General features: G+C 47.2%; 1 protein-coding gene across 1 annotated transcript in view; it reads right to left on the bottom strand.

The window, feature by feature from the left end:
• Positions 1 to 6,547: 6,547 nt before the first annotated feature.
• FBXO41 (F-box protein 41) overlaps positions 6,548 to 21,247 on the bottom strand; it is a 32,292-nt gene continuing 17,592 nt past the window's right edge. Inside the window, exons 7-12 of the mRNA XM_029286095.1 lie at positions 21,015 to 21,167; positions 13,792 to 13,887; positions 12,671 to 12,789; positions 11,723 to 11,881; positions 8,458 to 8,573; positions 6,548 to 6,610 (exon numbers count right to left, since the gene is read on the bottom strand). Of these exons, the coding sequence (XP_029141928.1) occupies positions 6,548 to 6,610; positions 8,458 to 8,573; positions 11,723 to 11,881; positions 12,671 to 12,789; positions 13,792 to 13,887; positions 21,015 to 21,167 (706 nt within the window). The remainder of the gene's footprint in view (positions 6,611 to 8,457; positions 8,574 to 11,722; positions 11,882 to 12,670; positions 12,790 to 13,791; positions 13,888 to 21,014; positions 21,168 to 21,247) is intronic.

The following is a 21,247-nucleotide window of genomic DNA, read 5'->3' as shown; positions in this document are numbered from 1 at the left end:
ATGAACGAGGGACAAAAAGAACCACCACCACCACCACCACCCCGAAACCCCCCACGAACTTCGCCCGCCCTCCCCCAAAAGGAAACGATGCCTCACTAAAGGACAGAGCTTTTGGACACATGCTTGAATACATAAGCTTTCAAAAAAACCTCTCCTGGGTTTGGTCTGCTGCTTTGAGATGCCTTCGGAGGGGGGCGGTGGGGAGAGAAGCAGGAACGAGCTTTCTCGCGCGGAAGGAAAGTCCCCGTTTTCGGAGTTTCGGACGGTCCAAGCGGCGTCGAAACGTTCGGCACGCGGTGATCCGAAACGAGGCGGATTTGCAAGTATCAAAACGTGAAACGCGGGAAGACGGCTTCCACCGTCTCCCTGCTCCTGGTTAATATATATATATATATATGTATATATATTTTTTGCACTCTGAATTAACTTTTTTTTTTTTTTGCTGGTTTTTGAGGCATCCTGGACTCTTCAGCCGCGCGGTCTGCAGCGGCGTCGGCTGAGGCCGCCGCTCTTTCTGTCGGAAACGAGAGTCTGATCAAAAGTGGCCACCTTTTGTGCAAAAACCGGAAGGTGGCTTGTTTCGGGAGAGTTGTCCTTCCTCACGCCGTCCGCATCTCGGTCCACGGTCCATTCTGGAGCCGCCTGGCCTCCTTTTTTGATCCGTGTCTCTCTCTCTCTCTCTCTCTCTCCCCAGCCCTGCCGGAAGCTTCGGAGAACGTCGCCGTTGTGCTCCCCACCCCCCCACTCCAAAACAGAACAAGGTCGAAGCGTGTGCAAGTTTGCAAAAAGAAGGTATAAAAATAATTCTTTCTCGCAACTAATTTTTTTAAAGAGTTTGACGCCGGCGAGGGCTCTGATGGGATGAAGGGGAGGGGAAAAAAAAAAGGATTTTGGCAGCTTTGTAGCAAAGTTTCACGTCGCCTTTGGGGCTAATTCTGCCGATTTTCTGGTCCTGCAAAGGAAGCTTGCTTACACCCACTGACTCCCATCTGGACTTCGACTCCCAGAATCCACCAGGCTAAAGGAGAGCCAGGGGATTGTGGGAGATGAAGCCCGACAGGTTTGGGAGGCAGCCTTTTGAGGAAGGCTGAATCACGTGCTGAAAAACAATATTATTCATATTGCTGTATTTTGGCACCAAAGCGGGCTTGCTGTCAAGCACAGGTAGTCCTCGACTTACGACCACAAGGGAGACTGTCATTAAGTGGATTTCACCCCTCTTTACGACCTTTCTGGCCACAGTGGTTGTCAAGTTAATCGCTGCAGTTGTAAAGTTAGTAACACAGTCGTTAAGAGAATCCTGCTTCCCCTATTGACTTTGCTTGTCAAAAAAAGGGGATCACGTGACTCCGGGACCATGCGACCGTCGTAAATGTGAGTTGGTTGCCCAGCGTCCAAATTTTGATCACGTGGCCAATGATGGTTAAGACTGAAAAACAGTCATAAGTCCCTTTTTTCAGCGCCGTTGCAACTTTGAACGGTCGCTAAATGAACGGTTGTAAATCGAGGACGACCTGTATGGACTCGACAGCACATTTCAGCCAGATAAATGTACCCAAATGTCTGCTAGTACAATTCAGGGACTCCAAAATTGTGCCTTGAGTATGGACATCTACATCCTGGCTTAGCTTTAGCAAAGAAGCTACGGATGCTCGGCTTTACTCAAACCTGACATTCCAGACATTAAAAACCCTGGCCTCTTTTAAAAGCTGGTTGTTAGGATGGTGAAAGCAACTCGTGAAGGTTGCAGAACAGTATTTCTTTCCACTTTGGTCACTTTAAGATGGGTGGGCTTCAACTCCCAGAATTCCCCAGCCAGCCATGCTGGCTGGGGAATTCTGGGAGTTGAAGTCCACCCATCTTAAAGTGACTGAAGTTGGAAAAAAAAACCCCTTCCAGAGTTAATGCTAATGATTACTCTATAAATCTGCAAAGTGACAAATCAACACATTTTGATCACAGGATTTGTCACACGTTTTGGGGCTAGGCTTCCTCCATTCCCCTCTGTTGAGCCAGGCCTAAAATAAAAACAAATATCCAAAGCTTGCCATTCTTATTTCCAACTATCTTTCCAAAGGGCTGAATAAATGACGCACTTGGGAATAGCACAGAAAGTGGGCTACCTTGAAGATGCGTGGACTTCAATTCCCAGAATTCCTGGCTGGCTGGGGAATTCTGGGAGTTGAAATCCACAGATCGTAAAATGGCCAAGCTTGGGAAATAGTCAGCTAACCTCGTCTTGGCTCCTACACTTAATTTTTGCTGGGGCGGGGGGAGGAAATCCCTCTAAAATAGGAGATCTCGATGGAGACTGATCCAAGCGCAAAGCTGGGTTTTTTTCCCCCCTTGTAGATATAGTACGAATTTTCAAATTGCCCCTTTAAAAAAAAAAAAAATAATCAAAAGAATTTCCTCCTGCAGTCTGAAGCTGGCTGTTTCTACAAACTAAGTTCTTTCAGTCTCATTTCCAGGGGTGTAGTCAAGACTATGCCTCTCCTAGGAGACTGTACTCTCTTTAAAAAAAAAAAACACCCCAAAAAACCCAGTCCAGTTGTGGCCAGCTGCAGGGCCCACCCACCCTTAATGTAGATGAGGGGTCTTCAAACTTGGCCCTTTTAGGACTTGTGGACTTCAACTCCCAGAATTCCTCAGATAGGCACGCTGGCTGAGGAATTCTGGGAGTTGTAGTCCACAAGTCCTCAAAGGGCCAAGTTTGAAGACCCCTGATTTAGACTTTAAGAGAAGCGGACTTCAACTCCCAGAATTCCTCAGCCAGCGTGCCTGACTGAGGAATTCTGGGAGTTGAAGTCCACAAGTCCTAAAAGGGCCAAGTTTGACGACCCCTGATTGTAGAGGAACCTCAGAAGCTGTGCCGATCCAGGCTGCGAGACGCAGACAGCTTCAGCGCATACTGACCCGAGTTACCACTAGAGGGCAGCAAAATGGTGCAGAAGGGTTGCATCCTTTGCTGCCCCCTTGTGGGCACTTCAAGACTTGCAGCTCAGATTTGGCAGCTGTGGGACAGATTGGCCCCCGCTCCCGTCTTCACGAAAGATATTCGGAGATGCCTTTTCCTCCTCAATTTTCTGAGGGTGGCTATGCGTGCCAGCCTGGTCTGCTCCCAGCGACAGAGTCCCTCTAACGCTTTGACCTGCTGACCAATTGGGCAGCCCTCCCTGTCCTGGGGGTCCAGAAGAGATGACCTACATCTGGACTGGGGTCCAGAAGAGATGACCTACATCTGGACTCTTGATTCCAACTCTTGATTCGCAGCTGGGGTGTGTGTATGTTCCAACTCTTGATTCACAGCTGGGATGTGTGTGTGTGTGTGTGTGTGTGTGTGTGTCAAGGAAAAATGCCTCTCTTTCGTGTCCGAGGTCCCTCTTAAACCCTAAAAGCGGTGGGCCGTCTCCCCTCCCAACGGACCTTAAGTTTTATGCCAGTCATCGCTTCCTCGCAAAGACTCCTGAGAATTTTTGTTTGGCCAGGATGCTGAGCTTCTGGTCCAAACCAACCCTGTATCCCGCGGTCCTTTGAGAAGGGGAGAATGACCGTCAACCAACTTGAGGTCTGGGCCGTTATCATTTGGGACGCTAACCGGTCTCGCCTATTTAACGGAACAAGAAAGGGTCACATTTTTTCTCTCTCTCTGAAAGGGGAGATTGTGGATAGGACAACCAGCGAAAATGAGATTTCTATGCCAATTCAGCGCTGGCTCTCGAAAGTGGGCCTCGGGACAGGTCAAAAAAGTCAAGATGGCGGCTGCACCAGCAAAGCCACGTCCTTTTTGCATGTGTTGCTTGGGGAGTAAGGCTTTGACGGGGCGATTAGAGTCACCATCTTGACTTTTCCAGGCCCTTTGTGGATGCCCTCGGCGTGGGGCATCTCCCCGTCAATTCTCTAACCTTGGCCTGGGCAACGGTCCAGATTCGAAGGGTCCCAATGTGGGCACAGCTGCGTCTTTTTTGGCAGTTTTTTTTTGTGTGTGTTACTCCCGAAAGACGAGATGCAACGAGGCTACAGGCTGCTCCTATCAGCTCCTGGTAATGAGAATCCAATTTACTTTGCCTCGTTTGTTCTCGTCGCAGACGGGTTAGACTGCGCCAACTCTGGGCTTTGGAAAAGAGCCGGTTGGCGTCATCGGCACCAGTTGTTTCTTGGAAGTTGTGAGTCAGACGAGGAGCGCTTGAAGAGGGCAGCCAACGCTCCTTTTGTTTGGCAAGGCTTTGGGTGTAATAAGTAGACGTCCCACGGGTCAGATGTTTTCCTTTGTGTCCAGATCCTGAAGCATCTGGGCAGAGCTTGTCTTTCGGAGTTTAGCTGGGAAAGAATTCCTCTAGGTTCTTCGAAGGGCAGATTGGATGCCCTCAAGTCTTTCCAAGAGAAAATGGCTCTTCATGAAAGGATGAATTTAGAGGGAAAGCTTCCGTTTGAAACTTCTAAACCAGCTCCACCGGGCAAGATCTGCTACTCCCGAGTAGTAGCTACCACCTTCCAGAAGTCAGCTTCACCACCCCTGATAGCCAGCTGGGGTTTTTTTTTTTTGCAAGCTTCTCCTGGTGAGACCGAACCAGCATCTGAGTTTCAAGCTCACGTTCTTCAAGAAATCACAACAAAGCTGTAAAAATAAACAGGAAAGGAGCTGTTCTACCCATGCTGATCGCTGATATCTCCAAAAGGTTGGACTAGAAGACCTCCAAGGCCCCTTCCAACTCCGTTATTCTGTCGGCAGAAACCAGCAACCTGCTAAGCTTTGTCCAGAGGACATTTACAGAGGAAAGAAAGAAAGAAAGAAAGAAAGAGGGAGGGAGGGAGGGAGGGAAAGAGAAAGAAAGAAAGAAAGGAAAGAAAGGAAGGAAGGAAGGAAGGAAAGGAAAGGAAAGGAAAGGAAAGGAAAAAAGAAAGAAAGAAAGAAAGAAAGAAAGAGGGAGGGAGGGAGGGAGGGAGGGAGGGAGAGAGAGAGAAAGAAAGGAAAGGAAGGAAGGAAGGAAGGAAGGAAAGGAAAGGAAAGAAAAAAGAAAGAAAGAAAGAGGGAGGGAGGGAGGGAGGGAGGGAGAGGAAGAAAGAAAGAAAGAAAGAAAGAAAGAGGGAGGAAGGCAGGAAAGAAAAAAGAAAGAAAGAAAAGAAAGGAAAGAAAAAAGGAAGAAAGGAAAGAAAAAGAAAGAAAAAGAAAGAAAGAAAGAGGGAGGAAAGAAGGAAGGAAGGAAGGAAGGAAGGAAGGAAGGAAGGAAGGAAGGAAGGAAGAAAGAAAGAAAGAGGGAGGAAGGCAGGAAAGAAAAAAGAAACAAAGAAAAGAAAGAAAGGAAAGAAAGGAAAGAAAAAAGGAAGGAAGAAAGGAAAAAGAAAGAAAGAAAGAAAGAGGGAGGGAGGGAAGAAGGAAGGAACAAAGAAAAAGAAAGAAAGAAAGAAAGAAAGAAAGGAAAGAAAGTTGGTGGATCTTGTGTCTCTTTACAAAGCCAGCCTTACTCAAGAGAGATGTGTACATCCAAGTAGACCATTTTTCTAAACGCCCCCCCCCCCCCCCCAGTTCTCGTCTCAAATTTCAGGGGTTCCATGCTGGAGCTGCCATCCAGGAGAGGACCCGATTTATTCCAGTCTATCAGAAAAGATGAGAGACTGATAGCAAAGACAAGGCCACCCGAAGAACGCTGACAAAAAGCTCTTTTTTTTTTTTTTTAAACCCCCTGGACAGGATGAGGGTTAAGCATCCTGGCTGGAAAGAGGAGAAGAGCGTGTGTGTGTGTGAACGTTCACTTCGGAGATGGAAAAATATGGATTCCGTTAAGCCATAGTTTGTAACATTCCCAGGCTGCGGAGAACGATATTCTACCTGCCCAGATGTTTGAGTGGAGAAATATCTGCTTCATGCTGCTTTAGCCTTTCCACAAAACCCCAAAAAAAGCACGACCGTGTTAGATCTGGGTTCCTTTACATCATAGAAGAAACTCACCCATCCTTAAATCTTTTTTTAAAAAAAAATAATAATCCAAAATAAACGCCGGTTGGAAAAAAAAAAAAAAAGCAAGCAAGAGGAGACAGAGGCCCGCAGCGGTTGAGTTTTGCGTTCCCGGGCGGCAGGAAAGCACGGCTCCATCCAAGGCCAGAGAGCCCAGCGAGGGACTACGAAACCTCTTTTTTCGGCACGCTCCTTGGCCTTCCTGCACAAAATCACCCTAGATTTAGGCGCGAGAGAGAGAGGACAACGAAAACGACGCAGCCGTTGAAAGCAGATGGTGGGCCCAGCGGCCTCGGCGAGAAAAAGCGAGCGAGCAAAATGAAGGGGAGACGGGAGAGGATGCTTCTCCTGCACAGTCTGGGTAGCACCAACGTCTCTGATGTTCCTCGGGTCCTCTGCACGTCTCTTCCAGAACTCAAGACCTGCTCCAAAATGAGCCGGGCTTGGCTGGCCTCCCAAGGTTGCCGGTTCAGAAACAACTGAAGAGGGCGAGGCTGTCGGTTGGGAATCCCGGACAGTCTTTCAAAACGGGAGGTGTACGGAAGAGGTACGCGACGGTCGGTCGGTCGGTCGGGCTGTCCCTCGCCAAGGTTAGCAACCGGATTCCACCTTAATGTGTAAAATCTTTGAGAAGCCTGGCCTTTTCTTCAACGCCTGGAGGGGGGGGAGGAGGAGGAGGAGGAAGAGGAAGAGGGAGTCAGGAAATTGTCTATGGAGCCTCTCAGTCAATCCAGGTGTTTTTTTCAAATCTTCCTTGGTTTTTCCTTGGAAGACGATTCGCTTCTCATCCAAGAAGCTTCTTCCGTTCTGGCTGAAGGGTTCCCCAACCTACCTTCAGAGAGTCAACGACCAGATGACTGCAAGGAATATAAATCCTTCCATTCCCCACCCTTCGGTCAGAACGGAAGAAGCTTCTCGGAGGAGAAGCGAAACGTCTTCAAGGAAAAAACGAAGAAAGCCCAGTTGAACCCTTGAAAAAGCACTTTTGGGTTAAGGTAAAGAACTGTCCATCCACAGTCAAGGAGGACTTTAGGAGGACCTCAAGACCAAGACATCTTCGACCTTCAAATTGTTCTCCAAAGCACCAGAGGGAAGGACAAGAAACAATGGATGGAAACTGACCAAGGAGAGAAGCAACCTGGAATTAAGGAGGAACTTCCTGACAGTGAGGACGATTAACCAGTGGAACGGCTGGCCACCAGAAATTGTGGGTGCTCCATCACTGGAGGTTTTTAAGAAGAGACTGGACAGGCACTTGTCTGAGATGGTGTAGGTTCTCCTGCTTGAGTGGGGGGCTGGACTAAAAGACCTCCAAGGTCTCTTCCAGATTCTATTCTATTCTATTCTATTCTATTCTATCCCATAATTCTATTCTATTCTATCCCACAATTCTATTCTATTCTATTCTATCCCATAATTCTATTCTATTCTATTCTATTCTATTCTATTCTATTCTATTCTATTCTATTCTATTCTATTCTATTCTATTCTATTCTATTCTATTCTATTCTATCCCATAATTCTATTCTATTCTATTCTATTCTATTCTATTCTATTCTATTCCATAATTCTATTCTATTCCATTCTATTTTCTATTCTATTTTCTATTCTATTCTATTCTATATTCTATTCTATTCCATTCCATTCCATTCCATTCCATTCCATTCCATTCCATTCCATTCCATTCTATTCTATTCTATTCTATTCTATTCTATTCTATTCTATTCTATTCTATTCTATTCTATTATCATTATTCTATTCTGTTCTGTTCTGTTCTGTTCTATCATTCCATTCCATTATCTGGACCAAAACCATCTCACCTCTAAGCTGACTTGAGTAGTTGGGGGCATCCATGGTGAGGTCAAGGAGGTGAAGATGGTCTCCATGCCCCAGAGAGACACTTGTGTAGGATGAGTGGAAATCTGGGGTGTGAACTATGGGGTCCTTGATGCTCTCTCAGCATTCCAAAGGAGGCTTCACCAGATCACTGAGCCTGGTAGTTTTCTTGCAGACGTTTCATCACCCAACTAGGTAACATTATCAGTGCTGGAAAGGGTTGGGGTTTGCGGAGTGGAGGAGAAGGAGGAGGAGAAGGAGGAGGAGGAGGAGGAGGAGGAGGAGGACCGTGGGGTCCTTGATGCTCTGTGAGCTTGGTAGTTTTATATTGCAGCTGTTTCATTACTAAACTAGGTAACCTCACCAATGCACAGAGCACTGATGCTATTACCTAGTTGGGTGATGAAACGTTTGCAAGAAAACTACCGAGCTCAGTGATCTGGTGAAGCCTCCTTTGGGATGCAGCAGCAGCTGGAAATACAACATCTGTCTTCAGTCTCTGCACTCGAGTGTTTCTCTTCTCAGCCTCTTCTGGCCTCTTTTCCACACAGCCCCATCCATCGCGCTACTCAAGTTTCTAGTCCCTGCCACCCAAGGGCTGCAGGCCTGTTAAGAATGCACCCGCCATTCCCATCGATAATCCACAGAGGGAGGAATCCGTTTACCTGGAGTTTGTTGATCATTTCATCAAACATTTTCTTGGCCTCCGAACTATTTGGTTCCTTAAAGTAATCGGCAATCCCAACTTGGACCACAATGGATTTCAGGTTCCGGCAAACACCTGGAAGGAGAGAGAACTTGGTTTGATATTGGGGACACCAAGGGCAAAAAAAGTCAAGATGGCATAGTTGTGCCCCATTGTACGACCTTTTTGCCACCATTGTTAAAGGCGCTTAAATGTTGTTAAATGAATCGTGTGGTTGTTCGGTGAATCTGGCTTCCCCTATTGCCTTTGCTTGTCGGAAGCTGGCTGGGAAGGTTACAGATGATGATCATGTGATCCCAGGACAGCGAAACTGTCATAAACATGGGCCAGCTGTCAAGCACACAGATTTTGGTTATGAGACCATGGGGATGCTGCAACGGTCGTAAGTCTGAAAACTGGTCATAAATCTTTTTTTCAGCGCTGTTGTAACTTCGAATGGCCACTAAACGAATGATTATAAGTCGAGGATTATATGTCTATGTCTATTTATCTATCTCTATTATCTATCCTATCTCTCATCTCTCTCTCTCTCTCTCTTCTCTCTCATCTGTATCTGTCTGTCTATCTATCTATCTATCTATCTATCTATCTATCTATCTACTCTCTCTTCTTCTATCTCTCTTCTATCTCTCTTCTATCTCTCATCTATGTATCTATGTATCTATGTCTATCTATCTATCTATCTATCTATCTATCTATCTATCTATCTATTCTCTCATCTGCCTATCTGTCTTTCTCTCTTTCTCTCTCTCTGTCTATCTCTTCTCTCTCATCTGTCTATATGTCTCTTCTCTCTCATCTGTCTATGTCTGTCTGTCTGTCTATCTATCTATCTATCTATCTATCTATCTATCTATCTATCTATCTATCTATCTATCTATATATCTATCTATCTATCTATCTATCTATCTCTATCTCTTTTTTCTTCTATCTATCTATCTATCTATCTATCTATCTATCTATCTATCTATCTATCTATCTATCTATCTCTATCTCTTGTTTCTTCTATCTTCTCTCCTATCTATCTATCTATCTATCTATCTATCTATCTATCTATCTATCTATCTATCTATCTATCTATCTATCTATCTGTCTGTCTGTCTGTCTATCATCTCTATCTCTTCTTCTATCTCTCTTCTATCATCTATGTATCTATGTATCTATGTATCTATCTATCTATCTATCTATCTATCTATCTATCTATCTATCTATCTATCTATCTATCTCTTCTCTCTCATCTATCTATCTATCTATCTATCTATCTATCTATCTATCAATCATCTCTCTCTTGTTTTTTCTCTCTCTTCTCTCTCTCTCTCTCTCTTCTCTCTCTATCTATCTATCTATCTATCTATCTATCTATCTCTTCTCTCTCATCTATCTATCTATCTATCTATCTATCTATCTATCTATCTATCTATCTATCTATCTATCTATCTATCTATCTATCTATCTATCCATCCATCCATCCATCCATCCATCCATCCATCCATCCATCCATCCATCCATCCATCCATCTATCTATCTCACAGTGAGCCGCTTAAGGACCACAGGCAAAAGGTAGTAAAATTGGGCACGACTCACTTAATGACTGCATTGCTTAAGGAGAGAACTTTCAGTGCCAATTATGGATGTAAACTGAGGACAACCATTCATTCTTTGTGCTGACAAGAGCTGCTATTTCTGGTTCTGGCTGCTTCATTCCCAGCAGGTCCGTTTCTCCGAGGTCTCTCGGAATGGAAAATAAAGGATGTTCTTTTACTTAATTAATGGGGCTGCCGTTTTTTAATTACTACATTAATCAACAGTGTGTATCAATCCATAGACAGAAGATTTCATAGCAGATTTTATCAGCATCTTTGGACTGAAGGGCAGATTCCTTCGGTTTTAAGGAAGATGGGCTGCTGGGCACTTTTACACGAGTAATTTAATTTAATTAGCTTTGTTATGGCTAGCCCTTCAACAGGACTTTAGCCGCCTTACAAAAATCCCCCGAACAATGAAACAATTAAAAAAAAAAAAACCCACACAAACCGCCAGCCCAGATAAAAACGCCAAGAACAATAAAAGGCAACACAGCAGAACATAAAATAAAATGCTAAAAGCACCAACTCCTTGTGTAAATATTTCTTGACTTACAACAGTTCATTTAGTGACCGTTCAAAGTTGCAAGGGCAGTGAAAAAAGGGACTTACAACTGTTTTTCACACTTACAGCTGTTGCAGCATCCCCAGGATCAAAATCCAGACGCTTGGCAACTGGCTCCTATTTACGACGGTCGCAGCGTCCCGGGGTCACGTAATCCCCTTTTGTGACCTCCTGACAAGCGTAGTCAATGGGGGGAAGCCAGATTCACTTAACAGCCACTTAACAACTGTGGCAAGAAAGGTCGTAAAACGGGGAAAAAAAGCCTCACTTAGTAACCTCTTGCTGAGCAAGAGAAATTTGGGACTCAGCTGCGGGTGTGAGTTGAGAATTACCTCTAATCCTTGTCATATGACTGTAACGTATGTCGTGACGTATGTCGTGACGGTCATAAAATGAGTCAGCCACATGACCAACCTTATTGGGGTTTTTTGCACCAGTCATTAAGCAAATGCAGCGGTCATAAATGGGAACTGGTCCCTTGCTATAGATGTCATTTTTGCCCCAAAATGGAAATAAGTACTGCTTTTCGGCAAAAACACAGTCCCATGGGCTGCTGCAAACAACTGTTAATGTGCCCATGTTGCGAAGCCTCACATGAACATGGTGTGTGTGTGTGTGTGTGTGTGTGTGTGTGTGTGTGTGTGTGTGTGTGTGTGTAATGGAGGGCTGACCATCCTCATTTTGGATCTGGCTGGTAAATCCGGTTTTTCAGATAGGTTGTAATTGTGAAGGGTCACTAAACGGCCGGTCGTAAATCAAGGACTGCCTGTATCTGGCCTTCCCTATCCAGGTGACCTCTAGAGGTCAGTGAAAGGACACACACAACTCTAACCCGGGAGTCCAACCTTGACCGCTTGAAGACCTGCGGAGTTCAACGGCGTGGCTGGCTGGGGAATTCTGGGAGTTGAAGTCCGCAGGTCTCAAAATGGCGCACGTTGGACCTTCCTGGGCTGGCGGTTTGCCGCCACCTAGTGGCCTGGCCCAGATTTACGTACTCTGCTTTTCGCAGCCATCAGGCAGAAATGAAAGGGGTCCCCCTCCTTCCAGCCCCCCCCCCTTCCTGAGCGTCCACTCACTGTTGAAGTGCAGTAAGGCTTTGGGGGTCACCGGGGTGGACGTGAGGACCAGCATCTCCAGACCTTTCAAGCCTTCCCGACACACCTCGGCCGCCACCTCTTGGTTGACCTCCGTCACGTGGTCCAGCTCCAGCACCTGAAGACGCATGCAGTTCCGGGCTGATAGGAGAGAAAAACCATCAGAGAGTCAGGCCGGCCACGGTCCTTGCACACCGGGGGGGGGGTGTCAAGAGGCCACGGTCCTTGCACACCAGTGGGGTCAACAGGACACCGTACTTGCACACCAGGGGGGTCTACAGGCCACAGTCCTTGCACACCATGATAGTCAAGAGGCCACGGTCCTTGCACACCAGGGGGGTCAAGAGGTCACTGTCCTTGCACACCAGGGCGGACAAGAGGCCACTGTCCTTGCACACCAGGGCGGTCAAGAGACCACGGTCGTTGCACACCAGTGGGGTTAAGAGGCCACGGTCCTTGCACAACAGGGGGGTCCAGAGGCCACGGTCCTTGCACACCAAGGCGGTCAAGAGGCCACGGTCCTTGCACACCACGATGGTCAAGAGGCCACTGTCCTTGCACATCAGGGGGGGTCAAGAGTCCATGGTTCTTGCACGCCAGGGTGGTCAAGAGGCCACAGTCTTTGTACATCATGATGGTCAAGAGGCCACTGTCCTTGCACAGCAGGGCGGTCAAGAGGCCACGCTCCTTGCAAACCAGGGTAGTCACGATGCTATGTTTAAGATGGGTGGACTTCGACTCCCAGAATTCCCCAGCCAGCATTGCTGGCTGGGGAATTCTGGGAGTTGAAGTCCACAAGTCTTAAAATGGCCGAGTTTGGACATCCCTGCCTTAAACCACGTTCAGTCTGAAGACGTGAGAAAAGCACCTTCCGTGTCTCTTTTCCTTCCTTCTTCCTGGGCCACAAAAGGTCCCAAACCCTGGACTCACCTAAGGAAGCCAGTCCCTGCAGGCCGCAGCCGGCTCCTCCGACACCCAGCGCTCTCAAGTGTGGCCAGCAACGCCCAATCATCTGCAGACAGCGGTTGCTAAACCTGGTGGGTTGCTGGCTGGAAAACATGTTTGAAAGGAGAGAGACAAGAAGCTAATCGTGAATATCACGTCATGGAGGTACACATTAGGACAGGGGTAGGCAACCTCGGCTCTTTTATGACTGGTGGACTTCAACTCCCAGAATTCCTGAGCCAGCAGTGCTGAGGGGAAAGAGAGAGGTTTCCAAGCGGAGCCATGCTGCCTCAGGAATTCTGGGAGTTGAAGTCCACCAGTCATAAAGCGGCCTAGGCCTAGGCCAGAGGTAGGCAACCTGGCTCTTTTATGACTGGTGGACTTCAACTCCCAGAATTCCTGAGCCAGCCACGCTGAGGGGAAAGGAAGAGGTTTCCAAGCTGAGCCAGGCTGGCTGAGGAATTCTGGGAGTTGAAGTCCGCAAGTCATGAAGGGGCCATAGTTCCCCCATGCTGGCTGAGGAATTCTGGGAGTTGAAGTCCACGAGTCATAAAGCGGCCTAGGCCTAGGCCAGAGGTAGGCAACTTTGGCTCTTTTATGACTGGTGGACTTCAACTCCCAGAATTCCTGAGCCAGCCATGCTGAGGGGAAAGGGAGAGGTTTCCAAGATGAGTCATGCTGGCTCAGGAATTCTGGGAGTTGAAGTCCACCAGTCATAAAGTGGCCTAGGCCTAGGCCAGGGGTAGGCAACTTGGGCCCTTTTATGACTTGTGGACTTCAACTCCCAGAATTCCTGATCCAGTATAGGGAACTATGATCCCTTTATGACCTCTGGACTTCAACTCCCAGAATTCCTGAGCCAGCATGGCTCAGCTTGTAAACATCTCCCTTTCCCCTCAGCGTGGGTGGCTCAGGAATTCTGGGAGTTGAAGTCCACCAGTCATAAAAGAGCCAAGGTGGCCTACCCCTGCATTAGGAAGAGAACCTGGTCAACAGAGCTGGTTGGAGCATCTTCATAGCTTGAGCTCCAGAGAGCAGGGAGTGGTGTGGGAGGGGGTGTCAAAAAAGAGAAAGCAGACATGGGAATGTCCAGGGGTGCCCCTTACCACGGATGAAGGGGTGCCACCTGAAGAGAGATGATATCTCGGCAACCTGCTCCCAAGGCCCAGATGACTTCGTGGCCCACAGGATCGGTGGAGCTCCTGGACCGGGAAAATAGAAGAAAGCAAAAGATCAGTTCTTCTGGAAAACTGGCACGGATTAGGGAAAGAGACCCACAGATGGGCCTGGTAGAGGAGCTGCGTGTGGGAACAAGTGCTCCTATTTGTCTATTTTTTTTTCTTAAAAAATATATATATCACAAAACGAGAGCAGAGCTGGAGAGAATTGATCTGCAACTTTATTTGGTGGGTCAGCAGTTGTCGGATCTGTGTGTTCTCAGAGGTAGGCCACGCTTGTTTCTCAGTAAGCCGGACTTACTAGAGGTTGGGAGACAGAATGGAAACGCCTTCATTGCACAAAATATGGACAGACTTCACCACAGTTTCAACCGAGAAACGATGAGCGTCCTGGACCAAGCTAAATCCCCCAAAACGCTAGAGAATTCCTGGATGCCTGACACTCAGGCGACTCAGCCATCGATGGGCATGTAGAGATAAACAACGTTTGCACACCGTTCAAAAGAGAACCGGAAAAAGCTAAAAGGGAAACGAAAAGATGACACCACTTTCTTGACAGCAATCAACACCCAGACTAGATCAACAACCTAGCCATTAACAACCCCCCCAATCAAGGAACTTCCAAGCCAGACCAACAATCCAGCAGTAAACAACAGCCTAATTGAAGTATCACCAAGAATTCTCCCGCCAATATTGACAAGGCAAGCCACTGGATTATAAACAGAGAGCACACCCCAGCCTTTCTAGCACTGATGATGTTACCTAGTTGGGTAATGAGACGTCTGCAAGGAAACAACCAAACTTAGAAAGTATCATGAACCTCACAGTCCTCCTCCTCCTCCTCCTCCTCCTCCTCCTCCTCCTCCTCCTCCTCTTTGCAAACCCCACTCCTTTCTAGCAGTGATAATGTTACTTAGTAAGTAGGGTAATGAAACATCTGCAACAAAACCACCCAGCTCAGAGAGCACCAAGGACCCCACAGTCCTCCTCCTCCTCCTCTTCCTCCTCCTCCTCCCCCCTCCCCTCCCTTCTAGCACTGATGATGTTACCTAGCTGGGTAATGCAACGTCTGCAAGAAAATAATCAAGCTCAGAGAGCACCCAGGACCCCATTTCCACTTGACCACCATCCCATTTTAGGGCAAAACAAAGGATTGCTCTCCATCATAGATTTGGGGGTACCCAAATCAGTATCTCCCCCCCCCCATCCAATAGGAAGTGCCTTGCATATTCCTGCATGATGAAAGAGGCCACGTAGATGACAACAAGCCGAAATGAAAACTGAATTAAAACTTTCTCAAAGGGGGGGGGGATTTTAGCGGGAAGATGCCGGCTCCCGTTAGGAGATTGGGACGCCTCGTGCATCTTCGGTCCCTTTCCCTCCCCAAAACGGTAAGCATTATAAATCCCCACACGTCCCCGTGAGCCTTAGAGGTGGCAAATCAATCAATTAATAAAAATAACCTTTATAAAACTAGCGTGGCTTTTTGCATGGCCCAGTTCCACGCTAGAGAAGAGCCTAAAAATAAATACAAGCATGAATTATCTGGAAAAATTCCTCTGCCTCTCCCGGAGCTGCCTGCCAAGGCTCCCGAATTGTTTGGTGTGGCCTTAATTGAAGGGATGAGTCATCCTGGCAGATTAGAAGGCTGGAAAACTGTGCAGGTAGACTTGTCTGTCCAGAGTGAAAAAAGAGGAAGGAAAGGGAAGGAGGATGGGATATTTGCACCCGGAAGGACCAACTGATCTAATGCAAGGCCCTGCTCCAAGCCAAACTGTTGGCTGAGGAATTCTGGGAGTTGAAGTCCACTCCTCTTAAAGTCTATATCGGGGGTCTTCAAACTTGGCCCTTTGATGACTTGTGGACTTCAACTCCCAGAATTCCTCAGCCAGGCATGCTAGCTGAGGAATTCTGGGAGTTGAAGTCCACTCCTCTTAAAGTCTACATCAGGGGTCTTCAAACTTGGCCCTTTTATGACTTGTGGACTTCAACTCCCAGAATTCCTCAGCCAGGCATGCTGGCTGAGGAATTCTGGGAGTTGAAGTCCACTCAAAGTCTATAGCAGGGGTCTTCAAACTTGGCCCTTTTATGACTTGTGGACTTCAACTCCCAGAATTCCTCAGCCAGGCATGCTGGCTGAGGAATTCTGGGAGTTGAAGTCCATTCCTCTTAAAGTCTACATCAAGGGTCTTCAAACTTGGCCCTTTTATGACTCGTGGACTTCAACTCCCAGAATTCCTCAGCCAGGCATGCTAGCTGAGGAATTCTGGGAGTTGAAGTCTACTCCTCTTAAAGTCTATATCAGGGGTCTTCAAACTTGGCCCTTTTATGACTCGTGGACTTCAACTCCCAGAATTCCTCAGCCAGGCATGCTGGCTGAGGAATTCTGGGAGTTGAAGTCCACTCCTCTTAAAGTCTATACCAGGGGTCTTCAAACTTGGCCCTTTTATGACTTCACCTGAAGTTGAGGGTCTTAAGGAGTCGGTCCGTGCGCTGGTCCTCTCCCGATCTCACAGAGATCTCGTCCAACGGGTGCACTACGGGAGAATCTATGGTTGGTACTTAATTAGAGGTCCGACCGACTCATTCTTACCGTCCTTGGCTCTACGGTTGGGTCGTCTACAGAGCACACACACACACACATACACACACACTGTTGTCTGTTTGCTTTTGCACAATCTGCTCTGGAAAATTCTGCAGTGGAGAAATTGTTCCAGCCTCTCCTCCCCGCTGCCAGCCCTGTGTCCTCGGCACCCTCTATTCTTAGAAGCAGTGTCATGTCTGAATGCCACCTCGAGTCCTTGACAAGCGGCCTTGTTGTCTCTGCTGCGAATTTCCTTCGGCAGAAACACAACGCGACACAGCAAATGACTCAGAGGCTTTGCAAGCAGGCAGGGAGGCAATTAAAATAATCTCCCACGCCTGCATCACGGAGGGAAAAGGATGTCCTGAATCGGATCGAACCTCAATATTGAGAGCGACTGCAGTACAGGTAGTCCTCGATTTACGACCGTAATTCAGCCCAAAGTTTCTGTTGCTAAGAGAGGCAGTGAAGTGATTTTTGGCCCATTTTACAATCGGTCGTTATGTGAAGCACTGCACTGTTGTTAAATTAGTAACACGGTCATTAAGAGAATCTGGATTCTCCCTTGACTTTGCTTGTCAGAAGGTCTCAGAAGGGGATCGTGTGACCCCGGGACACTGTGACTGGCACAAATATGAGTCCCGTGCCAAGTGTCTGAATGTTGACGGCGTGATTGTGGAGATAGCCATAAGTGTGAGGACCGCTCATAAAAGCAGGCAGAAACTTCGGCAACACTGTTATGGCTGCCATCTTAATTTTTTTTTCACTGTGCCCTATAGATGTTCCTGTCAAATAATAATAATAATAATAATAATAATAATAATAATAATAATAATAACAACAACAACAACAACAACAACAACAACAACAACAACAACAAGCACCTGCAACATAACACCCCAGACTTAACAATTGTCGATAAGAAAGACAAAAAAAGTCTGGATAGTGGACGTGGCAGTGCCTGGAGACAGCAGAATAGATGAGAAAGAACTGGAGAAGATAACACAATACAAAGACCTACAAATAGAAATAGAAAGACTGTGGCAAAGGCAAGCAAGGGTAGTACCAATAGTCATAGGCGCCTTGGGTGCAATCCCAAAACAACTGGAGCACCACTGGAACACCATTGGCATTGACAAATTTGTCATTAGTCAATTGCAAAAGGCGGCCTTACTAGGAACTGCTTCCATCCTGCGATGATATCTGTAATAACATCAAACATCCACATCTGCCTATCCCAGGTCCTTGGGAAGGACTCGATAGGTAGGCAAAATGCCAAATCCAGTCTGAACATCTGGCTGACTGTGCGATGATCCATAATAATAATAATAATAATGATGATGATGTTATTGCACTGTTTCCTCTGTCAACAACACTGAATAACTCAGGACATGGCTATCAAACATCAAAAACATCTGCCAGACTATCCCACCTCCTTTACATGGATGATCTGAAGCTGTATGGAAAAACATCATCTGAAATAGAATCGCTGCTCAACACTGTCCGTATATATAGCCAAGATATTGCAATGGAGTTTGGCTTGGACAAATATGCCACACTTACTATCAAACAAGGAAAAAAATAGTGAAAACTGAAGGAATCAAGATGCCCCACGAAAATAAGATTAAGAGTCTGGATGAGGAAGATTACTACAAATACTTGGGTATCCTTCAAGCTGACAACATCAAGCACACTGAAGTCAAGAAAAAGATTAGAGGTGAATACATCAAGAGAGTGAAGAAGATCTTAAAGTCTAAACTCAATGGAGGAAATACCATGAAAGCAATCAACACCTAGGCAATTCCAGTCATTAGATACACAGCTGGAATAGTGGACTCAAGCAGAACTAAAAGCAATGGATAGGAAGAGCAGAAAAATAACGACAATGAATCCCGCCTTTCATCCACGCAGCGACATTGACAGACTCTACCTACCAAGGCAAATAGGTGGGCGTGGAATGCTGCAAGTACATCAGATAGTTGAAGAAGAAGGAAAAAAAATGGTTTTGGAAGAATATCTGAAGGGCAGTGATGAAGATGCACTGAAATTAGTATATCAGGAAGGCTTACTGACTACTGGAGAGACCAAACTGGCCTACAAGAAAGACCAAATGAAGAACAGAATAGAGGCATGGGAAGGCAAAGCACTACAGGGCCAGTACATTTAAAAACAAAATAGCTGGAAAAGCAGATAATAACAAGACCTGGCAATGGCTGAGCCCTTTTCTTTTTCCAAAAATGCAAAACTGTCCAGGATGGGGTGGTAATGGTCCAGAGCAGACTCCAAAACGTTGATGTGATTGATTGATTTATTTTTTGCAAAGTTCAGCCTCCAGACACCCAAAATAGACAAATCTCAAAAATATGAAAAAAATACAGGCCGGTCCTTGACTTATAACAGTTCCTTTAGTGCCGTTAAAACAGCAATGAATAATAATAATAAAAAAGACTTAGGACCATTTTTAACGCTTACGACCGTCGCAGCATCCCCATGGTCACGTGATCCAAATCCAGATGTTTGACAACTGATTCATATTGGTCATGTGATCCCTTTTTGCGACCTTCTGAACAGCCGCGGTGGGGAAGCCAGACTCATTCAACCCCCGTGTTACTCATTTAACCTCCGCGGCAATAAAGGCTGTAAAATGGGGGCAAAAGTCCCTTCACAAATGTCTTGCTTAGCAGCAGAAATGTTGGTCTCTATGGGGTCGTAAGCCGAGGACTTTACCTGCAGACATCACGCTGGAGGGCAACGTTTTCAAGGAGAGATTGGATAAATGCCATGAAATGGCATAGGGTTTCCTGCCTGAGTAGGGGGTTGGACTAGATGACCTCCACGCTCCCTTCCCACTCTGTTATTCTATCCTTCCTTCCTTCCTTCTTTCCTTCCTTCCTTCCTTCCTTCCTTCCTTCCTTCCTTCCTTCCTTCCTTCCTTCCTTCCTTCCTTCCTTCCTTCCTCCCTCCCTCCCTCCCTCCCTCCCTCCCTTCTCCAACACTGGAAGTTTTTAAGAAGAGATCGGACAGCCATTAGTCTGAAACGGCATAGGGTTTCCTGCCTGAGTAGGGGGTTGGACTAGATGACCTCCACACTCCCTTCCCACTCTGTTATTCTATCCTTCCTTCCTTCCTTCCTTCCTTCCTCCCTTCCTCCCTCGCTTCTCCAACACTGGAAGTGTTTAAGAAGAGACCGGACAGCCATTTGTCTGAAACGGCATAGGCTTTCCTGCCTGAGTAGGGGGTTGGACTAGATGACCTCCACGCCCCCTTCCCATTCTGTTATCCTTTGATTCTATCTTTTGAGAGCTGCTCCCCCTCCCTTTTCCCCCCCTTTCCTAAACCGTCTGAGGGATTGAATCCAGCTGGGCTAATTACAAGATGTCTCCCTCCAAAGCTGACAGCACAACAGCCCGTCGCAACCCACGGGAGCGCTCGGCTCCTTGGCAATGCCAACCGTGCCGAGGGAGCCTGGGGGTGCCGCCACCCCAATCTTTTGTTCTCTTGCTGCTTCTCCAGCCCCGACGGAGAGAGGAAAGGCTGTGATTATTTCACACAACCTCGCTCTTCTCCGCACGGTGCCAAGGACTGTCTGGGTGGCATGGCTGCCAACTCCGCCCTTGTTCTCCCAGGGATTCAGATCCATCTCCTGGGAGTATTGCTTCAAATCTGCGGCACTGGAAACAGAACTGGCGGGGTGGGTGCTGCCCCCAAAGAAGGGGATGTAATACAGGTAGTCCTCGCCTTACGACCGCCGTGGAGCCCAACCTTTCTGTTGCTAAGCCCGACAGCAATTAAGGGAGCTTTGCCCCCGTTTTACGATCTCCCTTGCGCCGTTCGTTAAGCGAATCACTGCAGTGTTAAGTTATGAACACGGTCGTTAAGCGAATCTGGCTTTCCCCCTCGACTTTGCTCGTCAAAAGGGGATCACCTGACCCCGGGACACGGCAACCGTCATAAGTATGAGTCGGTTGCCGAGCGTCCGAATTTGGATGCTCTAATGGTCGTAAGTGTGAAAAAGGGTCATAAGTCACGTCTTTTTTTCCCAGGGCTGTTGTAACTGCGAAGGGTCACCGAACGGATGGTTTACTCGGTAACCGAACCTCTGTGGTTGTTTAGTTAGTAACACGGTTGTTAAGTGAATCTGCCTTTCCCGTTGTCTTTGCTTGTCATGATCATATGACCGTAGGACACGGCAACCGTCATAAATGCAGGCCAGTTGCCAGGCGTCCGAATTTTGATTGACCAGGGGGATGCTGCAACGGTTGTAAGCACGGACAACGGTCATAAATCCCTTTTTCCGGCGCCGTTGGAACGGTCACTAAACGAATAGTTGTACGTTGAGGACTGCTTGTAGTTTGGGGGAAACGTAAGGATTCTAGGCTTATTCCTCCCTTGACTCCACCCCTGGTTCTGCCTTTCCTCCTACGGCATCTCCATTTTGCTAGGAAGACATTTCTGACTACGATTTGGCCAGTCTTGAGCTGAGGTTGGCCAGCCAAACGTGGTCAGTCGTTGTCCTTGGAATGAGAAACTCTGGTTTGGTTGGACGCCCCCAATGGCACCCGCTTACCGGTAGGTGACGGCTTGGAGAGCTCGGCAGTAGCAGCTGGCCAGCCAGAGGGAGCGGTCCGTCAAAATGTTGGGGCAGTGGGAAACCCGTAGGATCAAGAGGTTACTCCCGGAAGCTTTGAGTAAGGACTCCAGTCCTGCTTCGAGGCAGCCCCTAGCAAGACAAATCCCAGAAAAAGGAAGAGAAAATCGTAAATTCTTTACATCGGCTGGTTTTCTGTAAAAGATGGCTCG

The sequence above is a fragment of the Protobothrops mucrosquamatus genome, unplaced genomic scaffold, assembly GCF_001527695.2.
Source record: "Protobothrops mucrosquamatus isolate PMUCROS unplaced genomic scaffold, P.Mucros_1.0 scaffold2871, whole genome shotgun sequence".
Lineage (NCBI taxonomy): Eukaryota > Metazoa > Chordata > Lepidosauria > Squamata > Viperidae > Protobothrops > Protobothrops mucrosquamatus.
This window is presented reverse-complemented; position numbering and strand designations above follow the sequence as displayed.